At 42.7% G+C, this 23,618-nt stretch overlaps 1 protein-coding gene across 1 annotated transcript in view; it reads left to right on the top strand.

Annotated features, from left to right (window-relative positions):
* The window catches only part of MTHFD1 (methylenetetrahydrofolate dehydrogenase, cyclohydrolase and formyltetrahydrofolate synthetase 1), a 40,192-nt gene extending 19,047 nt beyond the window's left edge, over positions 1-21,145 (top strand). The window contains exons 11-28 of the mRNA XM_066552483.1: positions 1-174; positions 681-817; positions 1,103-1,149; positions 3,423-3,530; positions 3,637-3,711; positions 5,463-5,565; positions 6,720-6,796; positions 7,766-7,906; positions 10,466-10,534; positions 11,075-11,186; positions 11,381-11,520; positions 11,943-11,984; positions 12,994-13,094; positions 13,813-13,990; positions 14,358-14,465; positions 15,653-15,805; positions 19,726-19,829; positions 20,010-21,145. Of these exons, the coding sequence (XP_066408580.1) occupies positions 1-174; positions 681-817; positions 1,103-1,149; positions 3,423-3,530; positions 3,637-3,711; positions 5,463-5,565; positions 6,720-6,796; positions 7,766-7,906; positions 10,466-10,534; positions 11,075-11,186; positions 11,381-11,520; positions 11,943-11,984; positions 12,994-13,094; positions 13,813-13,990; positions 14,358-14,465; positions 15,653-15,805; positions 19,726-19,815 (1,855 nt within the window). The 3' untranslated portion in view covers positions 19,816-19,829; positions 20,010-21,145. The remainder of the gene's footprint in view (positions 175-680; positions 818-1,102; positions 1,150-3,422; positions 3,531-3,636; positions 3,712-5,462; positions 5,566-6,719; positions 6,797-7,765; positions 7,907-10,465; positions 10,535-11,074; positions 11,187-11,380; positions 11,521-11,942; positions 11,985-12,993; positions 13,095-13,812; positions 13,991-14,357; positions 14,466-15,652; positions 15,806-19,725; positions 19,830-20,009) is intronic.
* Positions 21,146-23,618: the final 2,473 nt, after the last annotated feature.

The raw sequence follows: 23,618 nt of genomic DNA, 5'->3' as shown, positions 1-23,618 counted from the left end.
TGATATTGAAATCTCCAAGTCCTACATGCCCAAGCCCATTGAACAAGTTGCAAAAGAAGTTGGCCTTTTTCCTGATGAGGTGGAGCTCTATGGCCAAACTAAAGCCAAGGTTCAGCTCTCAGTGCTGAAACGTCTGCAGAACCAGCCAGATGGCAAATATGTCGTTGTTACTGGGTAGGTGCCTCCTGAACTGACACATCACTTACAAGATGAAATTTTATTAGCATGGCTTGTTGTTGAATTGTCTTTTGGTGGGGTTGACTGTATGGGGTGCTCTGGGTTTTAGTAAATCACACTGTGAAAATGTAGTAGTTGGGCAAGTAGATGGATGTGGCAAACAGTGGGGACGTAGCTTAACATTTCTCTCCAGCAGATGAATTGTTTTGGTCTACAGGTCAGGGTTATGAAGGGTAGACTGGTTCCTAGCCAAACTTCCCCTGGTCCAGTAGTCTGCCTTCAGTAGGAACTAAGAAATTGTTTCAGAGCAAAGTTGTCAGCAGTTATGTAATGATTTGCCAATTCATTCCAGTTTTGAATTGATGAAGATTAGCTGAAGTATAAGCCAGTTCAGAATTTGAATTCTCATTAACTGCAATCACTGGGTGACTGTTTTATCCCTGGGATTTGATTCTCACCCACTGCAAGGGTGTAATTGTGTCTTTTCTGCTTTGTTGCTGCAGAATAACTCCCACTCCCCTGGGAGAGGGGAAGAGCACCACCACTGTTGGCCTTGTCCAAGCCTTAGGAGCACACCTTCACCAGAATGTCTTTGCCTGTGTTCGGCAGCCTTCTCAGGGGCCAACTTTTGGCATAAAAGGTATGATTGTTCTGTTGCTTGCAGCTGGCCTAAATGGACAAAGATGGCATTCAGAAATACTATTCTGCAGTGTAGTTTTACATTATTTCTAGTTACAAGTGCATTTATTTTAAGAAAAAATAGCTTTGGGTAAGTTCTTCAGTTTTGTCTTCAAGGTACTGTGTTGGGACTTAAACTCAGCTGCTCAGTGGTAGCTGCTCTCTTGGAGCCATTAAGCAAACAGATGAAATAGCACTGGGCTGGAGACACCTGGATTGGTGTGGTCTGACTGTTGTCTCTCTGCAGGTGGAGCTGCAGGTGGTGGCTATTGTCAAGTTGTCCCAATGGAAGAGGTAATTCTTTATACAAAGCCTCATTGCTCTCACAGCTCACAGACCCTGAAGAGATACTGCAGTCAGATAACTTAGCAAATGTATGAGTTTATGACCTAGTGTAGCACTTGATAGAACTGGGTGCTTGATTTCAGTAAAGCCTGGGTTTTTTAGCAAACAACCATCCCTATGTTGTTTCAAAAGTGTGCCTTCATGGTCAGGGAACTTGATAGAGCTAGGAATTCCCAGTTCCTCTCTTCCCTCCCCTTCTCTGCCTTGAATTGCTGTGTACCCTGGAGCAAAGTACATCCTGTGCCTCGTTTTCCAGTGCTGAAATGAAGATGATAATGGCTTAATGAATTTTGGAAGAATATTGCATAGTTCTGTCAGCTTTGGTGACCACCGACTCTTTCCGTGAGCTATTTTGGAGTACTTGTGTTTTAGATTACTAACGTGAACAGGGAAAAAGGAATTTGGGAATCAGCAATGCCAAGACCTCAGCCTGTGGGGGGCTGGCACTGGAGCATATTTCTGGTGTGACTTGGCAACAAGTAAAATTCTGTGTTTGGAGGCAGGGAATTAAGAAGCACGTGTAGCATGTGCTCTCGTGCCTCTCTCAGCTCTCAGAGTAATTGCCTGTAGAATTCTGCCTTTGTCTCATGCATTGTAGATTGACACAGGACAATTTCAGGAAGAAAAGTAAAAACAATCAAAAGGGCTGTTTGTTCTAATTGATGCAGCAAGTCCATAAAAGATAAAGATGTTCAGGAGGCAGAATATTGATTTAGTCACGTGCCAAGAGCATGTGTGAAGAATAAATGTGACAGGAAAAATAACCTCCTCCTCTTTGGGAGTGTTAGTAAGACAAGACAAAATACCCGACTGTGTGCTGCCGTGGGAAACAGCCACACTCTAGGAACCAAACTGGCTGGAATGACTTTTCTTAAGTATGACCCACGTGATACAAATACATAGAGTTTTGTGGAGATGTTTTAGTCAATGCATGTTTGGTAAAATTTAAAGTATCTGGAGTCACTAGTTAAAATAATGACCTTGATACATCATTTAATAATTCTGTATGCAGTTTTCATCCTATGAAAAAAAATAGCAAGTGAAAAACTTTTGAGTTCATACTGCAGAACAAAGATAATAATAGTTGCTTCTTGTTGCACGTATGCAGAATGAGACAACAATTATCATTTACTAATTAGAATTTATAATTGGTGTGTGACTAGCTGCATTCTGTTTTAGCTTTGTGGGTTTTGAGACCACGGTAACAAGACTTCAGTAAAATGGTGTTGTAAGGTATTCTGTCATATCACCTTTTCTAATATCCCCTTTTCATCTTCTGCCTTTGCTGTTTGGCTAGAGATTAAGAGGATTGTTTTACCCACACCTTTCTTCACCTGCCATAATCATTGGATCATTTAGGTTGGAAAAGACCTTTAAGCAAGTCCAACCATTCCTCCAGCACTGCCAAGCCTACCACTAAATCATGTCCCCAAGTGCCACTGCATATTTCTGAAGTACCTCCAGGAATGGTGACCCCACCACTTTCCTGGGCAGCCTGTTCTCGTGCTTGACAACCCTTTCCATGAAGAAATTTTCCCTCATAGCCAATCTAAATCCTTCACCAGCTTCACAGCTACAGTGCAGCCAGATAACTCATGTAGGCAAACCCACTCAAACTATGTTTTAATGAGATAGAACTAAGAAAACTACTAGCAGTGTCACTGTGTAGTACGTGGTCTACAAGCTCTGCCTGTGATTCTATGTTTGGGTGGTTACCTTAAGCAGAGCTCTGTGCAACCACAGAGCTCCACTGCTAGTGCTGCACAAGGTTGCTCGTTCCAGTTTAGCTCAGACTCCCCTGTGGGAGCAGCAGCCACTTCAGCTAATGTATGTGTGAAACCTGCTGTGCAAATGAGGGGGTCAGTAGGAGGGTGAAGGAGGAGCAATGCAGAACACAGTGTGTTCTGAGTGGGGTCTTTTAAGTGCCAAGGACCCTGTGAGAGGTGTTCTGGTGGAGGGGAAAAGAAAAAAAACAAACAACCTTTTATTTGGGAGCTTTGTTTTAGAAGTTTGTAAAATGACATGAGTGTGGGGGAGGCATTTTTATGTTTTAAAGAAATTCTTTCCTCTCTTCCACATACTGCACTGAGCAATCTCTCCCCCTCCACCCTCACCCACTTTAACATTACTATTAATACTCCTCTTTCCATCTGTCTACGGTGAGTTGGAATAAATGAAAATTGCAGCAGGATGAGGTAACTGATATGTTCCATGTCCTCTAGTTTAACCTTCACCTCACTGGTGACATCCATGCCATCACTGCAGCCAACAACCTGGTCGCTGCCGCTATTGATGCACGCATGTTCCACGAGCTGACTCAGTCTGACCAGGTACAGTCCTTCCTTACCATGTGTCTGACCCCAGCCCACTTTGGCCAGGCTGTTTTGGATGTGCTTGTTAATCAGTGCTGATTCAATGCTTGTTTTATTTTGCAAGGCTCTCTACAACCGTTTGGTGCCATCTGTCAATGGTGTCAGGAAGTTCTCAGACATTCAGATCCGAAGGCTACAGGTGAGCTCGCTGCTTTCTCCTTGGTTTCTGGTTCTGTTCCATTTACTTATTCTTTAGGTAGGCAGAGCTATGTTACAGAAACCCCTGTGTTGTCCCTTGGGTCATTCTTCTGGCATTTGTTTTTTTGCACAAAGTGTGCAGAAGTGTGGTAACCCTTCATACAGCACAGAAAACAGATGTAGGAAGGGGAGGAATCACTGCTATAACTCTGTCATATACTCCATGATTAACACAATGGGAAGAAATAGAGCTTAGTGTCCTTTGTTAGTGGCGTCAGTGTCCTTAATGCAGTTTAAGAAAGGACCAGAATCAGTCTCTACCTAACACACAGTACAGCTAGAGATTAGTGGTTCCCATGTGACAGCTGTGTCAATAGCAGCACAAAAAAAAAACCAATTCATAAAATTCAGCAAAAAGAGAACATACAGAATTCTCTTTGTTTTACCCATAGTCAGAAAACAAAGAAAAATGAAAAAAATACCTGTTACCTACCTGGCAAATTTCTCCTCTGAAAAAAAAAAATAAAATTCCTGGTTAGATAAGTAGCCCTGTCATTGAATGGCAGTCCCTGAGCAGCCCACAGCTCCTCTGATCCTCAAAACTTAAGGGCATGTACAATTTCACATTGGCTTCTGCAGAAATTAGGATTAGCAGATGAATAGTTTTGCACTGGGCTTTTGAACCTTGCAGCTAGGAGGGAGGACACACTGAGCCCTGCTGAGCTCATTCAAGGTACAAGCCTGTTTTCTAGAGTGTTCAGGCTGGATCAGTTGCCCATTTGTAAGTCAGGACTACTTGGGAAGGTAAAACCCTGACATATTAATTGGCTATAATGTCTTAAACCATTAGAGAATGTGTGGTTTGCTTCCATTGCTGAGCAAGAAATGATGTCATACTGCTTGGTGTTCCTGATGGACTGCTGAGGAACTCTACCCTAACCACTCTTCTGATTATTAAATGTCAAGATGTGAACAGAATGCTAATACTCCAGAAAGATGGTATCTCTGTCATTGTTGTTGTTTATTTCCTTTTCTAAATGATATGCTTGAAGAGGAAAAGAACAGACTTTCTTCTTCCCTGCTGTTCTTCAGAAGAAAAATACGACTTAACTGTCTGGTTAATTAAAAAACCTTGCTTGTTCATAAATCAACTGTATCGTTTCCCTCATGCCTAAGCTTGTGCTTCTATCAGGCTTCTTGAGATAATTCTTCTCTCAATTAAGCAACTTGGCAAAGTGCCCATCCTCTCAGTGTGTTCAAGATCAGCTTTCTGGGATGCTGACAGCCTTGTGACTAAATTGTTTAATTCCTCCTTTGTGCTGCTTTAACCAGCATGCTGAAAGCAGTGGCTTTAATCCGTGTGGCTGTGTGCTGTGACCCCAGGCAAACTAAGGAGAAATGGATGTAAGCATGTGAGGCTAATGATGAGGACAAGGCGTGGAAGGAAGTGCAGAGCTGTCTCTTACTCCTTCTGTAGGTGCCTTGCACAAAGCTTGGTGACACCCTGCCCTAATGAGCTCCTTTGTGTGCCTTGTCCTTTCCAAGCTGGGCAGCAGCAAGCTCTGTCCAGTATATGCTGATATGGATCATCTTATGTTGTTGTGGGGTCTGGAAGAAAGGCTCACAAAAAGGCAGCTCCTCCTTATTTCTGAATGTGCAAATGCTGATGCCAAATCCTCAATGCTGCAGTAAAAGGTTCATTCCTGTGGATATTTTTACTATAGACCTCTAATTTGTCTTTTCTTCCCATAGAAACTGGGCATTAACAAAACGGATCCTATGGCTCTGACAAAGGAAGAAGTAAATGCATTTGTGAGACTGGACATTGACCCAGGCACCATAACATGGCAAAGAGGTACTAGAGACATTAAATAAAAGAAAACATGTCAAAAGAGACATTTGTAGTTGCAGCTGAAACTGTGTTTCCTGGGAAAATGGGAAAGAGGGCAGAGCTGGTTCCTCCCTCCTTAAGTTTGGTGGGATAGTTGCCTGCAGCTGGGATCCCATTCCTGAAGGGTCTAACACAGGGGCTTGAGTCTGCTCTGAATTCACAAACATTGAGTCTGCTAATAGGTGACAGTTTGTGTTTCTGGATTTGTCAGTCACTGAGAGAGTTGAATTTGGCAACTGTAGCCAACAGCCTTTTTACCTTTCTGCTCTGTGAGTAAGGAGAGGGTTCTGCTCTGGAATTAAACTCTGTTCTAATCTGCCCACTTGCTCTGTTGGGGACTGACAGCAAATGAAGACGTTTTTTAAAGGTTTTTAAGGGTAGTTGAAGGTAGAATCATTCTCTGGTCTGGCAGATGTAATACTTCACTATCAAAAGAATTGTAAAAGATGACTTTTATCCTGAGTTAGGCTCCAAGTGTATTGCTTTTTCTTCTTTCTTTTGAAATACAGTATGAAATGTATTCTTCAGAATTTGCTTCATAACCTGTAATGAGACTAAAGTAGTCTGCCTCATGGGAAATACTTCATAAAACACTTGGAATATTTCAAGCATATAGAAGGAAACAGCAAATTTAAGCCAGTGTTTCATAGTTTGTGTTTCCAAGGTAATTTGACTTAATGGAGCTATATAAAACAATTCTCAGTAAATGATAGTATCTGACCATTTTATCACTTAACTTATAAAGTGTTAATTTTATTTCTTTTTGACTGCAGTAGTTTCCTGGATTCATATTGGTTAATGATGGTGAAAAATCAATTGGAATAATATTATCAGTTCTGCTTTTCAGAGAAGCTTTGGTCTGGTCATTAATGCACACAAAGGGATGCAGACTCCCTCTGAATGTAGTGCAGGCTCTGGTGTATCTCTGGGTATCTTAATTTCATTGCAGTTTTGTGTAAGAATCATGCTGAGAAGCACTTGCCGTTCTTCAGGAGAGGATGGTTTCTCAAACTGCCATCTTCTCTTCATTGGTGACCTGGCTGGGTGTTTGTCACAGGGCAAAGATGTGAATTTATGACTTGGCAGTGTGGCATCTTACCTCTCTGCATTCCTTGCAGTACTGGATACAAATGACAGATTCCTTAGGAAAATCACTATTGGACAGTCTGCAACAGAGAAAGGCTTCTCACGGACGGTAATTGTTCCCTTTTCTCACATGTCTTAAAAAGTACTTTGAAAAAGGTGTTCCTGGAGGAAGTTTAGCTGTAGCTCCAGTTATTTGCATCTTTGACCATTATCTTGTTAAATAGAAAGCAGAAAGTCTTCTCAACTGAGCAGTGAAATTTGCTACCAGGGCTGTGTTTAGTTTCAATTGTCTCGTCCCTCCTTCCCTGTTGTCTCCTGAATATTGGCTTCCCAAACTGGGATGTGTGTGGCATAACAGTGGTACAGGAGTGCCCTTTGTAAAGCTGGTCATGACAGTGGTTCATCTTCACCACTGCAGATGTTTTGGGTGGGGTTTATCCAGCCAAAACTAGACACAGAATCTGAGCTTGTCTAGATTTATTGTATAATCAATGGAGTGAAAGAGGAAATTGGGCTGTGACTCCCCTTATCCCTTAAGTAACTGTCAAATTTATAGTTCAAATGAATTGTGCTCAGAAAAGCCTCTTTCTTTTGACTTGAAATGTCCTTAGGGTGCTTTGCTTCTCTAAGGTGGAAGTGTCTGCATTATGTCAGATGAATTTTGCCCTACGTTTCCTATAGAATCTGGTTTTTCTGCTGGTGGGCTTTTTGTCTTTTACTGTATTGTTTAGCAATGATCAGATGAGTTAGTGAGCTCAGTCTTGAAAAATATAATTTGTTAGCGTTACGTGTTCTTACATGAATCACTAATGTTCGTGCCAGGAGAGACACGTAATAGCAACAGAATGAGTAGGTTTTGTTTAATTTTGCAGGAAAAAAATCCAGTTTGAATGGCCAAAATACATGAAGTGTTCTGAGAGCAATGCTGTGGATTTCTTGTATATTCTGTGTCTGTACTTTTTTCTTTCTTTTCTTCATTACAATGGTGATGATTTGCCTTGTTTCAAGAATTGAACAGAGGCAAGAATTGCTGGGAGGGAATCTTAATGAGTTCACGTCCTTCATTCATCTCTTGCAGGCTCAGTTTGACATCACAGTGAGCAGTGAAATCATGGCAGTCCTAGCCCTGGCTGATGGGTTGGATGATATGAAAAAGCGATTTGGCAGAATGGTGGTAGCTTCCAGCAAAAAAGGACAACCAGTTACAGCTGATGACCTTGTAAGAGTCAATGCCATTAAATGCTTTTCTCTATTATTTCTGAAAGTCCTTGGATTAAAAAGCAGAGAGACAGTTGTATGAAAAAAAAAAGAAATTAACGCATAGAAGAGCAAAGATAAAATCCTGGCCGCTGCAGTTAATGATGCAGTTAATGCAGTTATTTTCCTTCAGTGAGGCACCTTCACACCTTATCCAGAGAGGGTGTGTGTGTGATCTGGGCAGGGACAAGGGTCCTGTGGGATGTGCTGTGCGTCAAGTTGCAGCTGACACCATAGGAGTTACAGGGGAAATACGTGGTGGCTTCTACGTAAAAAGCATGTTTATGAATCAGAACTCAAAATGCATCCTGCTGGCCATCCTGTTTCTTAGGCTCCCTGGAGTGAGGAAAGCATTGAGCAGGAGCAAAGCGTTTGGAAATTCAATTAGAGACAATGAAATATCTTCTTCTGGGAGTCTGTGAATGCTATAAAAGCCAAAGCATTTGCAAAAAGGGTGTGTTCTCTGTAAGGCAGCCTTTGATGAGGGACACAAATGTTTAATTTCCTTTCATGAAATGCTGAATGTCATAGTGCTGGTGATGCCTGTTACCAGTGTGTAAAGCAGCCCTAAGCAGCAGTTGCAAGCTGCAGCACTGCTTTGCAGCTCTCCCTCCAATAATTGTTAGTTCTTGGCAGGTCTGTGGAGTGTGTCAAATAGCATTTTCCCAGATGGTACTTCAGCATGGTTTCAGGGCAATGCCCTGTGTCCCAGGCAGTTCTTCCTGGCCTGTGTTTCCAGCTAGGTGGGACAGGGCATTAAGGCTTACTCAGCTCTTGCTATCTTGCTGCAGGTTTTTTGTTCCCTTATGTGCTGGGGGGATGTGGGAGTGTGGTTTATTTGTTTTACTTCCTCCCAGGATAAGGCTAAGAAACAGTAGATTGATGGCCTGACTCTGGCCTTGCAGGAAAACTGCCTGGCTGGAACAATTTATCTGTAAATCCCTATGTGAGACATTTGTTGGGAATGAGAAAGAGCATGAGCCAAAGTTCTGTAGGCAGCTTTGAGATTTTAATTCCTACACCTAGCATGCTGCCAGTTTAACTTAAGTAACTGAGTTAAACCCTTTTTCTGGAAAACAGGAGTGTTTCTTACTGCCCATCAGCCTTGTAGGCAGATGGTGCTTGACTTGGGAGTTTCTTTGACTTTTCTGTAGAGTCCAGGTGATAGAAGTCTTTCATCTGAATTTTTTTAAACTTTTAAAAAAATCTAATTATATTTAATTCTGCCTATTCCAATTGCAGAATGGAGGATGGTATCAGACATCCAACAGTTTCTCTTGTCTGTTATGTTTGCACTTGATGGCAGCCAGTGGCTGATGTTGTTAGGACCGTGTTACCCTCTCCTCATGCAGGCAGAAATGTGATTGCAGAGACCAGGCTGGGTCCTGCTGCTGTGATGCAACCAATGTCATGGGTGTGCTACCAGGAAATGCAAAAAAAAATCTGGGAAGGAATCAAAAACTGACTTCAGGTTTTAGGGATGAGATGTATGGAAGTGTGCTGAGCGACACGGGTCTGAAATGTCACCATGGAAATCTTGCTCTGCAGTTTTCATTATTGTGGAGATGAGTGAAGTTTAAAGATTTTCCATTAAATGTTAAATAGGCTTTCATGTGGCAAGATTGAAACTAATGAAACAAAGCAGTGAATGTCTTAGAAAGAAATAGTCTTTCATGTCTGTGAGTGCTGCAATTCAGTTGAAATTGAAAGGGAAGAAAGAGATTATGGGTCAAGGTTTTCATAACTGCTGTGAACATTTGGCTCAGGACTCATGACAGCAATTTTAGTTACTTTTTCAAGTGCTGGATAACAGCTGGTTTGGTTTCCACTGGACTGTCAGTCACAAAAATGGCCAAACCCACATCTTCTCTTCCCAAAGCATATAGGGATGAAATCATAAGCTTTTGTTGCTCAGGAAGCAGAATTCAGCAGGGTACATGGCTGCACCTGGGAGGAAATGTGGGCTCCAGTGTTTGCTTTCATGTCAGTCTGGTTGTTCTCATCAGCACAGAGGTTCACTTTAAAAGTTATTTCTGCACAAGAGACTTGAGCAGGATGTAGCAGGTTGTTATGACATTTTAAGGGCCAGTATGTAGACAAAGTTGCTGAAAAGAAGGAGGAAAAATCTGGGATAAAAGGACCTACAAAACCTAAGAATATTGCTTTCTGCTGCTGCATGGGCTGCAGTAAACCATACTTACTGAGAGGTTATTGCCTTGCTGCTCTTAGCTGCTAACCCTGCCATAGCATTGAAACATGAATTAATTGTTCTTTACGCCTTTGCTACAAAGTGATGGTCCAGCAAGGTCACAACCAAGAGGCTGCTCCCACCAGAAATCACAGCTCCTCCTACAGGACTGTAAAGGTCATTTTTCTGCTTTGCCCTGACTAGAGTTAGTTGTATGTTGAGCAGCTTCTGGTACCAAAAGCCCTCGAGGACAAAATCGGAGCCTTTACGCTGCATAGGAGCCATCTCAAGGTCTTGGTACATCTGGAAACTGATTGTCTTTTTTTCTTTTAGGGAGTAACTGGAGCTCTGGCTGTCTTGATGAAAGATACTGTTAAACCAAACCTCATGCAGACACTAGAGGTGAGCACAGGTTATTTGGTTCTTGGCTCTGAGAAGGCACTTAGAGCAACTGATTTAGTTAATTCATCACAGTCAGTGTGGCTCTGCTCAGCTCAGAGTTGGGGGTTTACTGTGGTTTTGTGCTCAGGCTAGGGGAGAGGGCTGGGTTCCTCCTAGGTCTGCCACTGGCATGTGGGATGACCCTGAGCAAATGCACTAAAATTTGCTGTGTCTTTGGTCTGTTGTCTTTAATGTCAAGAAGTGTTTTGGGAATTTAAATGGTGTGGATGAAGGAGAATGACAAAGAGTTGCTGGGTTTAGCCATCCTTTTCCTAAGCGGATTAATACCTCCACTTGTGGAGATTATTATAATCCTGTTTGCCCTGTAGTCCTTATTGCTGATAACAAATGTCTGATCAGAAGGCTTTAAGATCTATCTTCTAAAAGTGTTTTTCTTTGCTTTCAAATACCACAGTACTTAGCTCCTGACATGCTGCATATTTGCAAAATTGCACTTTCTGATTTCCTCTTTCTCTCCCTCCTGCATCCCCCTTGTTCTAGGGAACACCAGTGTTTGTTCATGCTGGACCTTTTGCCAATATTGCACATGGGAATTCCTCTGTGTTGGCAGACAAAATAGCATTGAAGCTTGTGGGTAAAGACGGTTTTGTTGGTAAGTGTGTGGAGTGTGGGGTATTTTTGTTTGCTTTTTGTTTTGGAGGGATCTGTCTTTTTTTATCATGACTGTCTTTGGGCTTTTTTAATTTTATTTTTTTTCTTGGAAGAAGTTACTGATTTATATAATCAGGATATTATTTCTGCACCCAGAAATCTTTCACAAACTTCTTTTTTTATTTCCTACTCTAGTTACAGAAGCAGGATTTGGTGCAGACATAGGCATGGAGAAATTCTTCAACATTAAGTGCCGCTACTCTGGTCTCCGGCCCCATGTGGTGGTGTTGGTTGCTACTGTCCGAGCTCTGAAAATGCATGGGGGAGGACCTGCAGTAAGTACTGGGGAAGGTTTTCAGTGGGTCTGAGGGGCTGTTCCTGTAGTTCTGTTCCAGTCACTTACAGCCTTGTAGCATTTGAGCAGCTTGAAGTTGTCTTGAAATTCAGAGTTGTAAAAGGAACTGATATTTCCCTGTTTGTCAACAGCTTCATTGTAGTATGTTCCAGGTTCATACCTGCTTGTTTTATTGCCCTAGTGAAGTGCCTGCATGCTGGGCCACTTGTAACAGTTCCAGAGTGAGTCATGTATTTTATCATGCAGTCTTTTTTCCTTCCTTTTATTTTTTTTTCTTAGAAATAAAAAGGATCAGCATGGAATAGAATGTTGTATCTTGCTACTGTTTAATAAGAATCAAGCAGGGATTGCTGTCATGGATAAAAGTTTCATGGGACTCCATTTCTTTCCCTTTTTCCACAGGTCACTGCTGGGGTACCTTTGCCAAAGGAATACACAGAAGAGGTAATCTTTAAGCTGTTGTGACAGTGGACCAGCTAACTGTGGTCATGACATGATGGTGTCATGCAGTGCATGCCTGGATTACTACTGTGTCACTTATTTAGCTGCCACAGAAAGGCTTCTTCATGCAAGCTGTAATGTTCCTTTTTTTTTTAAATGATGTTACTTTGGCTCTGCTCTTTCAAACATTTATTGTCCTTGACCTAGCCAGTGTTCAGAGCCTTTATTTCTCCTTAACTCATGCAGTTGTCTGTATGCTTGGTTTTTCATAGTAGTATCTATTCTGTTTCCCCAACCCTCTCAATGCAGAGTAATTGCTTAGCTGAAATATTGTCACTGAAAATATCCAGAGTGCCTCTCTAATTACTCTCTTCTTAGCAGCAGATATTGTTTTTATCCCCCCCTCATTTGCAAGCAAGGAAAGTGAACTAAAGTCTCACCTTCCATCCTTATGCCTTGAATGGTTGTGTACCCTTTGGATAATTGATCAGGCTCTTTACATTGCTGCAGCTCTTTCACTCATGGAGCTTCTGTATATGTTATCTTTGCATAGGAAGGGATGAAATGTCTGAATTTCCAGGAATAGTCTCTGATGCTGCAAAATGTAAATATATGTAAACTAAAAGCTGTTGCCACAGACTTCAAATGGATTTCATGAAATTCACTGCTGGTGATATTTAATATATAAAGAGAAATGTGTCAGAGAGGAAACTGAGGCTTTACTGTGGGGAGTTAATGAGAACAGGTATTAACTTTTTAAGCATAACAAAAGGTTATAAAAAATGGTTTCTCTTACCTTGACTTGGGAGCTGAAACCAGTGATCATTAGAAGTAGTTACTCATTTTCCTGTCTCCTGGTCTGGACTGTTCCAAAAGCAGCATTGGGGATTTGCCTTTGTGGTTTCATTCCCATTTTGACATTTTTACCGTTAGCTTCTGGTTTAGTGGGTTTGGGAAAAAAGTTTCCCTGCCTTTGATAAAATATGCTTCCTGCCTGCTGCCTTCTCTGCAGAATCTTCAGCTGGTGGCAAAAGGCTGCAGCAACCTCAACAAGCAAATCCAGAACGCGCGGATGTTTGGTGTCCCGGTGGTCGTGGCTGTCAATGCTTTCAAGTGAGTGAGCTGGCATGGGGAGGTGCAGGGTGTAACACTGTGCCACTTCAAATACTGTGTTTAACACAAACTCTTGTTCTCAGTCCTGTTGATGTGTTGTTAGCAGCATTTCCATAGAGTCATAAAACCATAGGATGGCCTGGGTTGGAAAGAACCTTAAAGATCATCCAGTTCCACTCCCTTGGCATGAGTAGGGATACCTTTCACAAGAGAAGGCTGCTCAGAGCCCCATCCAGCCTGGCCTTGAATACTTTCAGGAGCAATTTCAACACTTGGGCAAGCTGCTCCAGTGCCTCAGCACCCTCACAGTAAAGAATTTTTTCCTAGTATCCAATCTAAACCTACTCTGTCAGTTTGAAACCATTCCCCCTTGTTCCTGTTACTACATGCTCTTGTAAGAAGTTTTTCTCCAGCTCTCTTGTAAGCTCCCTTCAGATACTAGAAGGTCACAGTTTTGCATTGTTGGAAAATGAATGAATTGGGCTCTGCATGTTGTACTGCACAGCAGACAACCACTGTGTGGACTTTTTATTCAGCAGAAGTACTTTGAGCTGTGGTGTTGAAGCTGAAGCCAGCCAAGGAGGAGGCTGTGGTTGATAACCCCTGAGCAGCTTTCTGCTGCTGTGATTTCTTGGGACACATTTTGGATCTTGTCAAGAACAAACATTAATTTACTGTGTATGCATCCTGGTAAAAACATGCAAATTTCTCCTTGCAGGACAGATACAAAGGCTGAGCTGGCCCTGGTAGTACAACATGCAAAGGAGGCAGGAGCATTCGATGCTGTGGAGTGCACTCACTGGGCAGAGGGAGGGAAAGGGGCCCTGGCCCTGGCCCGAGCTGTTCAGAGAGCATCCCAGGCACCCAACAACTTCAGGTTCCTCTATAATGTGGAGGTAGGAACTTGCACTATTACAGGGATGTTTTGTTTGTATCAGTTGGTTTCACTAGCTTAAGTTGTTTAGGGCTAAAAGGCTGCCTGAGAAATTGAGAAGAAATGTGGTGTTAGAATTGAAACATTGATTCCACAAGTCTCACAGACCTAGTTAGTCAGTTCTTACTGTTTTGGCTACCCATTGAAATACTGAAACATGTTTTGAAAGCTCTCAAATTACTCTGTATTTTGTTCTACGGCAAATGGAATTAAGCCTTATGTCTGTAGAAGTGCACTTGATGACACATGTGGGGACCTGAAACTGCTGTGATGCTGCAGGGCTTTGTGCCTTGGCCATGCTGACTTGCCTGTCTTTTTTGTTTTTCTAGCTACCTATTGTAGACAAGATCAGGCTTATTGCCCAGCAGGTCTATGGGGCAAGAGACATTGAGCTACTTCCAGAAGCACAGGAGAAAGTTGCCCTGTACACCAAGCAGGTGAGTTTTCCACACCACCTGGTAGCAGTGGTGCTTTTGATTCAAAATTATCATACTGAACAGGGGTATTCAAGCTGTATTGCAAGGGAATCCTCACTCAAATCTTGTCCTTATCCAGGACTCATTAAATGGCTGCTATGGCAGACAAAGAAAAGGATGTGGGAAAGGAGAAACTGACTTTGTCTTCTAGTGAAGAAGACAGAACTCACTGATGTGGCCCAGTACCACCTATCTGTGATAGTTTTGGGGAGAAGGGCTAGGAGGATTTAGAAATCTTTCCTTACTATACTCTCCACTCTTTCAGCATTTAGAGAATTAGGGAATTACAACTAATTACGCTGGTTTTAAATAGTTTCTGATTATTTTTCTGTCTTGTTCCATTGAGATCAAGCTCCACTAATCAGTTTTTGAGTCCATGTGGATTTTTCTCAGTCACAATTACTCTGGGGAAAGAGTTCTGTGGGTTATACAAGACTTAATGTGGAAAGTTTTTTAAGTTTTGAACCTGCCATCTGGTTGTTGAATTCAATGTTTTCAGGTTGCTGTGTTGCTTTTGCTCTTCTTAAATGTGAAATTGTTGTCAATTTTCCTGCTTCTGCATTATTAAAGGTCTTTGAAGAGAAAAGCAATGTGAGGACTGGCAATTCATTGGCTTCAGGGTGCTGTAACCAATTTTCCTTTTGCAGTCCACTTACTACTGGCATATAGAGCTTTTCACTTTTGTGCTTCTTATATATTCCTTCAAAATCCCAAAGGCATGCAATTGCCACTTCCTCACAACCTGCAATTGTATTGATCAAACACTTCTAATTAACTGACTTCATCTGAACAAAACTTTAACTCTGAGCTGTTCAACATTTTGGGAAGAGAGTAGGCTGAAGAGAGTTGGCTGTCAAGGTTGTACATCAGACACTTCCATACCATTAATTTTTTCCTCAGCTGGATGTGCCAAGGGACATGGTGGTTCTTTCTTTAGTACTTAACAGGGAGTGGGGAGAGAATTTGAGAGAGAAGCAGTGGGGCTGTAGAATGATCAGTGGATCTGACAGGCTGAGGATGAAGCACTTGTTGGGGAATAAAATGCCTGATGTCTGCAGAGAGTGGCACAATAGAGCAATTAGATTTTTGTACTGGAAAAATTACTGGTTTTTCCACTTATGTCATTCATTTTCTTTCTCTTTTCCCAGGGATTTGGAAACCTGCCAATCTGCATGGCTAAAACTCATTTGTCATTGTCTCATGACCCTGAACAAAAAGGAGCACCTACAGGTTTTGTTCTGCCAATCCGAGACATTCGGGCCAGCGTTGGGGCTGGGTTCTTGTATCCCCTGGTGGGAACGGTATGTGGTAGCTGTGGGGTGAGGAAAAAACCTTCTTGTGCATTCCAGGAGTCACTTACTGTTCAGTGTCTTAAATTAGGAGAGTCCTTGTCATTTACAGCTGGTGTTTTAGCAGTCCAGTGTATCAGATGCCTTAATAGGGGTTTTTCTCAGAGGGAGGAGGGAGGCTGAAATAGACCATTTCACATTTGAATAATTAGCAAGCCCCTGCTGTATTCCTCAGGTCCCACATCTCTTTTCCTTAATTTTGAGGAAAGGGTGAGCTCTGTAGTTTGTGAGTTGTAGGAACAGCAGGCTGGTAGAGGGAGAAATCCTTGGCCCACCTGGTTGCTGTTGAGACTTTGCATTCCTGGTGAAGCATTTTGCAGGTGACCTCTGTGTACAGCTGTGGATCAGGGCAGAGCAAGGCAACCCCTCCTAAGCTTACAGAGCAGATGTCTCTGGGTGAGACCCCTCCAAAGCAAAGCTGAGCTGTGCTATCAATCATTTATCAGGCTCCCCTCCTCTTTGTTTCTCGCGGTTTTGCTGGCCATCTGTTTGCTGTTCAGCCTGCAACAATTCCAACAACTCATTTCACTGTGCCCTTCAGTTTTTAGTTTCTGTTCTTTGATATGATTGGCATATTGTCAGCTGAGAGGGGAGAGAGTAGCAACAATGGAAACAGGATCCTGGAGCAGCTTTGTTGTGAATTGCCTGGCAGAAAGAGAAGCTATCTGCAAAATGAACCCACGTTCAGCTTTGCATCTGTAGAAGCAACACTAGGACGAAAGGATCCACTGGAAATCTTACCTGGGGAATCTCTTCTGGGCAAATGTTGAGCAACTAGTTAGATTACCTTAGGGCATGAGGCAGTTGGAGCAAGCAGCTCTTCTTCATGTTTACTAGCCCTGAACCTTTTCCTGAGGTCTTCATGGCAACATGTTTGTTATACATAAAGTTTCAGAAACATTAGGGGTGCATGACTCAGTTGATGAAGTTTACTGATTTAAGAGTTGGATCCTCTCTCCTTCAAATGCTAGCTAGAGCCAAATATTTACTGCCTTTTTATTTTAATTCTTTTTTTAAACAAAAAAAAGGTAGTTAAGGTTTCCAGATTATCCAGCATAAATAAGGTAATCACATCCCTGATTAAAGTCTGGCTCATCCATGTTCTAAAGACTAATGTGAGTTTTGGGATAGAATGAAAGATAGCATGTCTGTTCCTGTTATAAATGGCATTTTTTGCAAGCCAAGATTTAGTCCAAACAATGATTTATTTTATTATTTATTCCATAAGCATTGGAGAAGGAAAGGGTACACTGCATTAATGAGTAAACAAGAGGGAGATGTTTTCAGACATTAAAACTAACATTTTGGCTCTTTTTCTGATGTCTTCAGTTTCTATGGAGTTGGACTTTTTCCTTTCTGCTCCTGTACCCATTTCCTGATGTTTTCTTGGCTATGTAGCAAATCATGGTGTTAATTCTGCCAGTTAACAATAAGTCTTCTGGCTGGGACGTGATCACTCTGCTGTGGTGTCTAAAGCCCAGGGAATGGATGTCCTTTTGAGAAACAATCTGGGGCATTTTGAATCAGATCACTATTTTAAACCCATTCAGCCGGGGATGTGTTAGCCTCAGAATAAATTTTAAGCATCAGCCATTGAAGTGTGAGCTGAAAATGCAACAAATATGTAGCTCTATGCAAAAGCTTTTAGGATAAATGTGAGGTGAAATTAATCACTGGTGTGTGCCTATTCTTTTTATCTGAAGTTAATCACAAAGGCACATCATGCTTTATTTTTTTCTCAGCTTCTGAGGTTTGGAATTTTCCTTTCTGGCTGAAAGTTGAAACTGTTGTACCTCCATGAAATTCTGTGAAATTTTTAAGGAAATATAATTTCAAAGGTTATCTAGATTTAAATGAAATAAATCATTGGACTCAGATTGATTTGGTTTCCTTTCTGGTGCTGCTGCTGAATTGAAAACAATTCTGTTATTCAGCTCTGGTTTTTTAGATCCTAAATGGCATTTATTTTGAGAGATCCACAAGAGCAACAAATATATGTTTGGTTGGTATTGGTTTTATTTGAAATCTTGCAAGGGGTTTGATTATAGCCAGGTGGTCTAAGTTTTTCTTGTAAGTAAATAGTGTGAATTGCCCTGTGTTCTTTTTGAGCACATGTGGTATTTAAAGGGGAGGAGGATAAATGAGAAAAAGTTCATTCCTTCAGCTCTGAAAATAACTGCATGAAGCATTGTAGACACTTGTACAGAAAATTAGTAGCCTGGATGGAAATTATTCTGCACTGCATGGAAATTTGGGGTTTAAGCAGACTGCCTTAAAGTAATAGATAACAGAGTAGCCACTGTGGGCTGCCCTCTGGATAGGAAAGGAGGAAAAATTGACTGTTCATTTCAAAATAGAAAGTGCAAGAAATGGCAAAGTCAGGCACATTTTCAGCACCTCCTACTCTATTGAATGGCACCCTCTGAGCTCCTGCTGTGGCCCTCTGAATCTGGAGGTGGAGATCTGCAAAGCTCCATGATTCTCCAGTGGTACATAAATAAATAGGAAGTTTCTTGCTCTTCATGGCCAGAGACTGGGAGCTGAGAACAGGAAAACCCCTCTGGGCACTTTGAACCTCTTAAAACTTCTGTGAGATGTTCTTAAGAGCAAAATATTTATGCAGCTGAGCACAAAGACTAGGAATGGGGGTCCTCTCTGTGACCCTCCTCTTCTCTGTCTGGGAAGGCAGTGGCTCTCATAAAAAGCTAATGCAGCCCCAGAATTCATCACAAAGAGGGGACTTTAGTGATTTTTACCTTTGCATAACCCATGAAAGACTTGCAGTGGTACAGTACATGTGGGACTGGTGTTTTAGCACTTGTAAATGGCTGAGGAAAATGGGCTGGGACTCCAAAAGCTCCCTGACCAGTTTTGAGAGCTGAAGGAAAGACCTCACCAACAGAGCTTTGCCTTCTTGCCGCTTAGCTTATTATCAAAAGGAAGATGGGGAGGTAATTTGATTAGCGTGCAAAATACTTGCTCAGGGAGAAAATACCAGGTTGCCAAAGAGATGTTTAATCTAATGGAGACAGGCATAACAATACTGACTGTGAGAGCTGAGGCAGGGTGATGCAGATAGAAAATGAGACCTTTCAAGTTCTCCTTTTTTATAAAAGCACTTAATGACCACTGGCACCAGCTACCAAACATGGTCACAGACCTTTGTAGAGTCCATGTTCAGCCTGTGTGTGTGCTGCTGGGCTAAATGCTGCCTTAGGGGAGGGGAAATGCTGTCAGCTGCAAGGATAAATCAGGCCAGGTGTAGTTCCTGCCAGCCTTGTTCTGCATCCCTGAAACTGGGTACTCAGCTGTGGGACAAGTGCAGAGGACTGGCCTGAGACAGAAGTGCTGGCAGCTGCTTTGTGAGCTTCAGTTCTGCCTCTGAACAGCCCTTCTGAGTGTGCTCCAGTAATTATTCCTAATTATTTAACATGTCTAGTTCTAGATTCTCAAAGAACAAATCAACTGAGACTTTACAGCTGGCAAAGTTGTATTAAAATTTGTATCTTCACTTTAGTACTCAGAAAACTTCAGAAGTAATTGTCTCATCACAGCAAAGTCCATAAACACTCCTCCAACAGTGAACTGATCAGCTGCATAGCCAAGTACTTTGCCAAATCTTGGGCTCAGTTACTTGCAGCTGCAGAAACCAAATTTAATTCTCATAAAAAGCAAAAACTTCATATCTGTCTACTGAGCCAGGAGTTTCTGGTTCTCATGGGGTGCTTCAAAACAGTCCCATGACGATCATTCTCTGGTCTGTTGGTGTTCAGTGAGCTATTGCCATCCAGGTCTTCAGTGTTGGATCCCAACAGTGTTGTGCCCAAAAATGCTGCCCCTGCCACTTTAACATTCTGTCTCTTGTTGTCCAGATGAGCACTATGCCAGGACTTCCTACAAGACCCTGCTTCTATGATATAGACCTGGACCCAGTGTCAGGAGAAGTAAACGGGCTCTTCTGAAAGGAATGATTAAGGTTAGTGCCTTCTTGAAAGCCTTCAATATCTGGCTTTATTTTTGCAAAGATCTTGAGATAATGGAGTTAAGCCAATCCCATATTATGCCATATGTTTCCAAATGACATTTTATTATAATTCAGCCTGAAAGTTGCCTGCAGTACTATATAATAGTAATTAAATTTTATTTTTGTTTTTAGCTCCCAGAAGAACACCTGATGAGTCATGTAAATGGAACTGTGCTCTGATCTTTTTTTAAAGTCAGAATAAGACATCAGTGAGAATATAGTGCAAGAAGTGACTGGAAGGAGAAGTACTGAAGAATCAACCAGTAACTTTTAATCTGTAATAATTTTTAAACTCCTGCCTTCCAAGCTAGTTGACACTGACCATATAAAGCAAACTTCCTCTGCAGACCTCCCTCTTCATGATTGTAGCTGAAGCAGAATACAGAAGCTTGTCTTTAATGACCTCTTTTGATTCAGAGACATGATTTTAATAATTAAAAATCCTAAAGCTGGAGCTGTTTGAAACAATCTTGGGACTTTAATTGTCTTAACCATCAGGGTTTTGCAGCATGTATTATCTTTAGAAGTCTTGCTGGCTGCAGTTTCCCCTTTGTGGAATCCTCTGTTCCCCTTCTCGTACCACGGGAGAGCTGCTGTGCCCTGGCACTGCTCCAGTGTCATTTCAAAGGAGCAGGGAGGATCCCCTTTGCTTCCCAGAGCTCTCCACAAGTGCTTCCCCTGCCTTCTGCTGGGAGTTTCTCCTGCAGGCACCTGAACCACATCAGATGGCCCAAGCCCAGCTGTGACTGCTGTGTTCTTCTGTCCATGGAATGAAAGCTCTGCAGAGCAGATCTGGAGGGAATGGCCCATATCTGTGGCTTCTACCAAATGTGTCCTTTGAACCATTTTCTGCTCAACCATAAGTGCAGTTACACCATTGACAGGCCTTGTTTCACCTGGTACCTTATTGATCAATAGAGACAACGTGAATAGTGATCAAGTGATTTGTAGCAGGTTTTGTCAGCAGGCCAAAAATCATTTTGTAACATAAAGATAGCATTGCTGCCAATTTTTTAACTAATACAAATAAACTGGCAAATACTTCAAGTGCTTTTTGGGTTTTAATGTATGCACTGAGATTACTGAATTAGGATTTATTTCTGTGATTAACTACACACAACAGCAATCACTGTATTGACAAGTAGGAGTGATTATTGCAGTAATAAGTAGCCTGCAATGCACCAGGGTGTGTGTGTTTTAATCTGGTTTCCTTCCCTAGATGATGTATGTTGTCTGTAGGAAATAAACTACCTGAATTATTCTGTGAATGTGAGATACTTGCATCTGACTGCAGAATATCTGAATTAACAGTCATGAGGCCCATCTGCTTGTATCAGAACTGAATCTAAAAACATTCCAAATTTGGTGAGAACTGGGAGGATCAGGATGTAGGTGTGCACCAACGTAGGAGAGCATTTGTAGTACACAGATACTGTGTGTGAATACATATATATATATATGGATATGGAGAGAAAGATCTCTATCTCCTCAGTTATTCAGGAGGGGAGAATAATTACATAAAAGTTACCTGGATGTGACACAAGCAGACAGAACACTTAAAATGGTTATGAGAGCATTTGAGATGCATTCACAGCCTCCTAAAACGTTCCTTTTGATGTTATCCAGCCAAGGATTTCCTGGCAGCCGGGAGAGCAGGCTCAGTGCCCTTGCAGGGGGTCAGGAGGGGCTCCCCCACTGCTGCCCAGCCCCCCAGCCTGGCTGAGGGTACCTGCAGCTCCTGGGCCCAGCCTTCCCTGGAGCAGGGTGCCAGAGCGGATGCTGCCAAGTCTGCTGTCAGTTCCTACATTTAATCTTCCCTGCTACACTGCTTTCCTGCAAGTGCTCTGTGTTCCACCTTCATTTTATGCTTATGAAAGATGGGATAAGTGCAAATTTATGCTAAGATTAGCCTCCTTTTAGTTTAGCATGAGATCATAGCCATGTGCTTGAGAGAGATGGCTCAAGAGGTTGCTAGTCCCCCTCCTGCAGTGAGGCACAGCGCCGGATCAGGCACGAGCTTTTGAAGGGTTTGCTGCACAACAACAAAGCACAAGGGCCAAAAAAACAGCCCCAAGCATCTCCAGAGATCAATGGGGAATGTTTTCTAACCTGCACTTCCAACCTCTCTTTTCTCTTGCAGGATGGATACATAAATAGGTTATTTTTTTAATACTCTCCTTTGCAGCTAAGGGTGCCAGCTAGGTCTTGTCCTATCATATAGGACACAGGGGACACCTAATTTCTCCTAGCTAAGTACTCAGCAGTTCTCTTCTCCTCCTGTTGCTTAGAGAAAAAACTAATTATGTACAAATTTCTTCTCTGTGGGCTATTTGTGGGCCTGGTCCTTAGCTGGTGTTAATGGCCATCCATCCCCGTGCTGTGCTGTTGTGAGAGCACTGCATCACATCCTGTAAGAAGTAACACAGATTTATAGTTTTGGGTAGTACTGGGGACAAGAAAGGGGAGAAGGTGTTGCTTGGTTGGCTTGTTGTGTGTCACCAGCACCACAGAAAGAAAACAGGATCCAGCTGGGCCAGGATCTCTTGTCCAGCTTACCCAGCTTCTGACCTGATGCTTTGTTTGGCTTTTATTTCCCTTTCACCACAGCCATTGGTGCTGCCATCTGCCCCTGGAGAGTCAGCAATAATTGGATTCCATGCAAAGTGCTCCCGAGGGGATTCATGGCAGCTTGCCTCCATCACACCACCACATTCCCCAGCCTCACATTACCATCCTCATTGTCTGCTTCCCTCCCTCCTGCCTCCAACTGCAACGAGGGAAAAGCTCCTTGCATTGAAGGGCCTCACTTGGCTTTAATAAAGCAGTGGATCATAATTAGAACCCACCACCCACCTCAGGAGAGAAGCTGTTTCCAAATGAAGTTTATTATCCTGAGTGAATGCGAGCAAACACATCTCAGAGGGGAGCTTTTAAAAAGGCAATTCCTTGTGATGCTCAATGCACTTTTTCAGCCCTCCTGGCTGGCGTTTCAGCCCAACTAATCCATTTTGTACCTTTTTTCCCATGAAGAAGCTGAGGAGGGGGGTGGCCATGTGTGTTTTTCTAAGCCTGGCCTACACTGGAAGCCACTTGCAAGTTCAGAGTGCTGCTTTGCTCGGTTTCTCGTGTGCAAACACGCTGCGAAGCAGTTAATGTCTGTAAAGCCTTTGTGGGCGTCAGCTCCCCGTGGAGATGAATGGGGACGTTCGGGCATCTCAACTGCAGTTTCCTGTAGTTCATCAGCTGCACTGGGAAGTCCTTTTTCTAGAGGATCGCCCATCAATCATCACAGCTGGAGACGTGATTTTTTTAAGTCAGATCTCAGCTGCTTTGGAGAGAAGAAAGGCTCCGATGAAAGAGGCACTTTCTCTGGTGTTTTGGGCATGGATTAGTTTGAAGCCAAGAGCTGGCTGTCTTTATCTCCACCTCCAAAGGTGTAGCTCTTGCAGCACCTCCAACAGTGAGCGGTGAAAGCTGTGAAGATTTTAGGTGGGACACAAAAAACAGCTGCCAAGAGCAGGACCCCTTCCCTTGCCACCAAGCCAGGAACCCCCCAGGGGTCCCTCCTCCCCGCGGGGTGTGCTCCGGGCTCCTTTGCCGCTGGGATCCAAACTACAAACCGCAGCCCGATTGCTGGGAGGACCTTCCCCTCGAGCTGAAGTCGGTGGTTTTCGGGTCTGCAGCTGCTGTGCACAGCCTGGGAGAGGACGGAAGGTTCCTCTGCCAGCGGGCGAGGGATCC

This window comes from Molothrus aeneus, chromosome 6 (assembly GCF_037042795.1).
Source record: "Molothrus aeneus isolate 106 chromosome 6, BPBGC_Maene_1.0, whole genome shotgun sequence".
In the NCBI taxonomy this organism is placed as follows: Eukaryota; Metazoa; Chordata; class Aves; order Passeriformes; family Icteridae; genus Molothrus; species Molothrus aeneus.
This window is presented reverse-complemented; position numbering and strand designations above follow the sequence as displayed.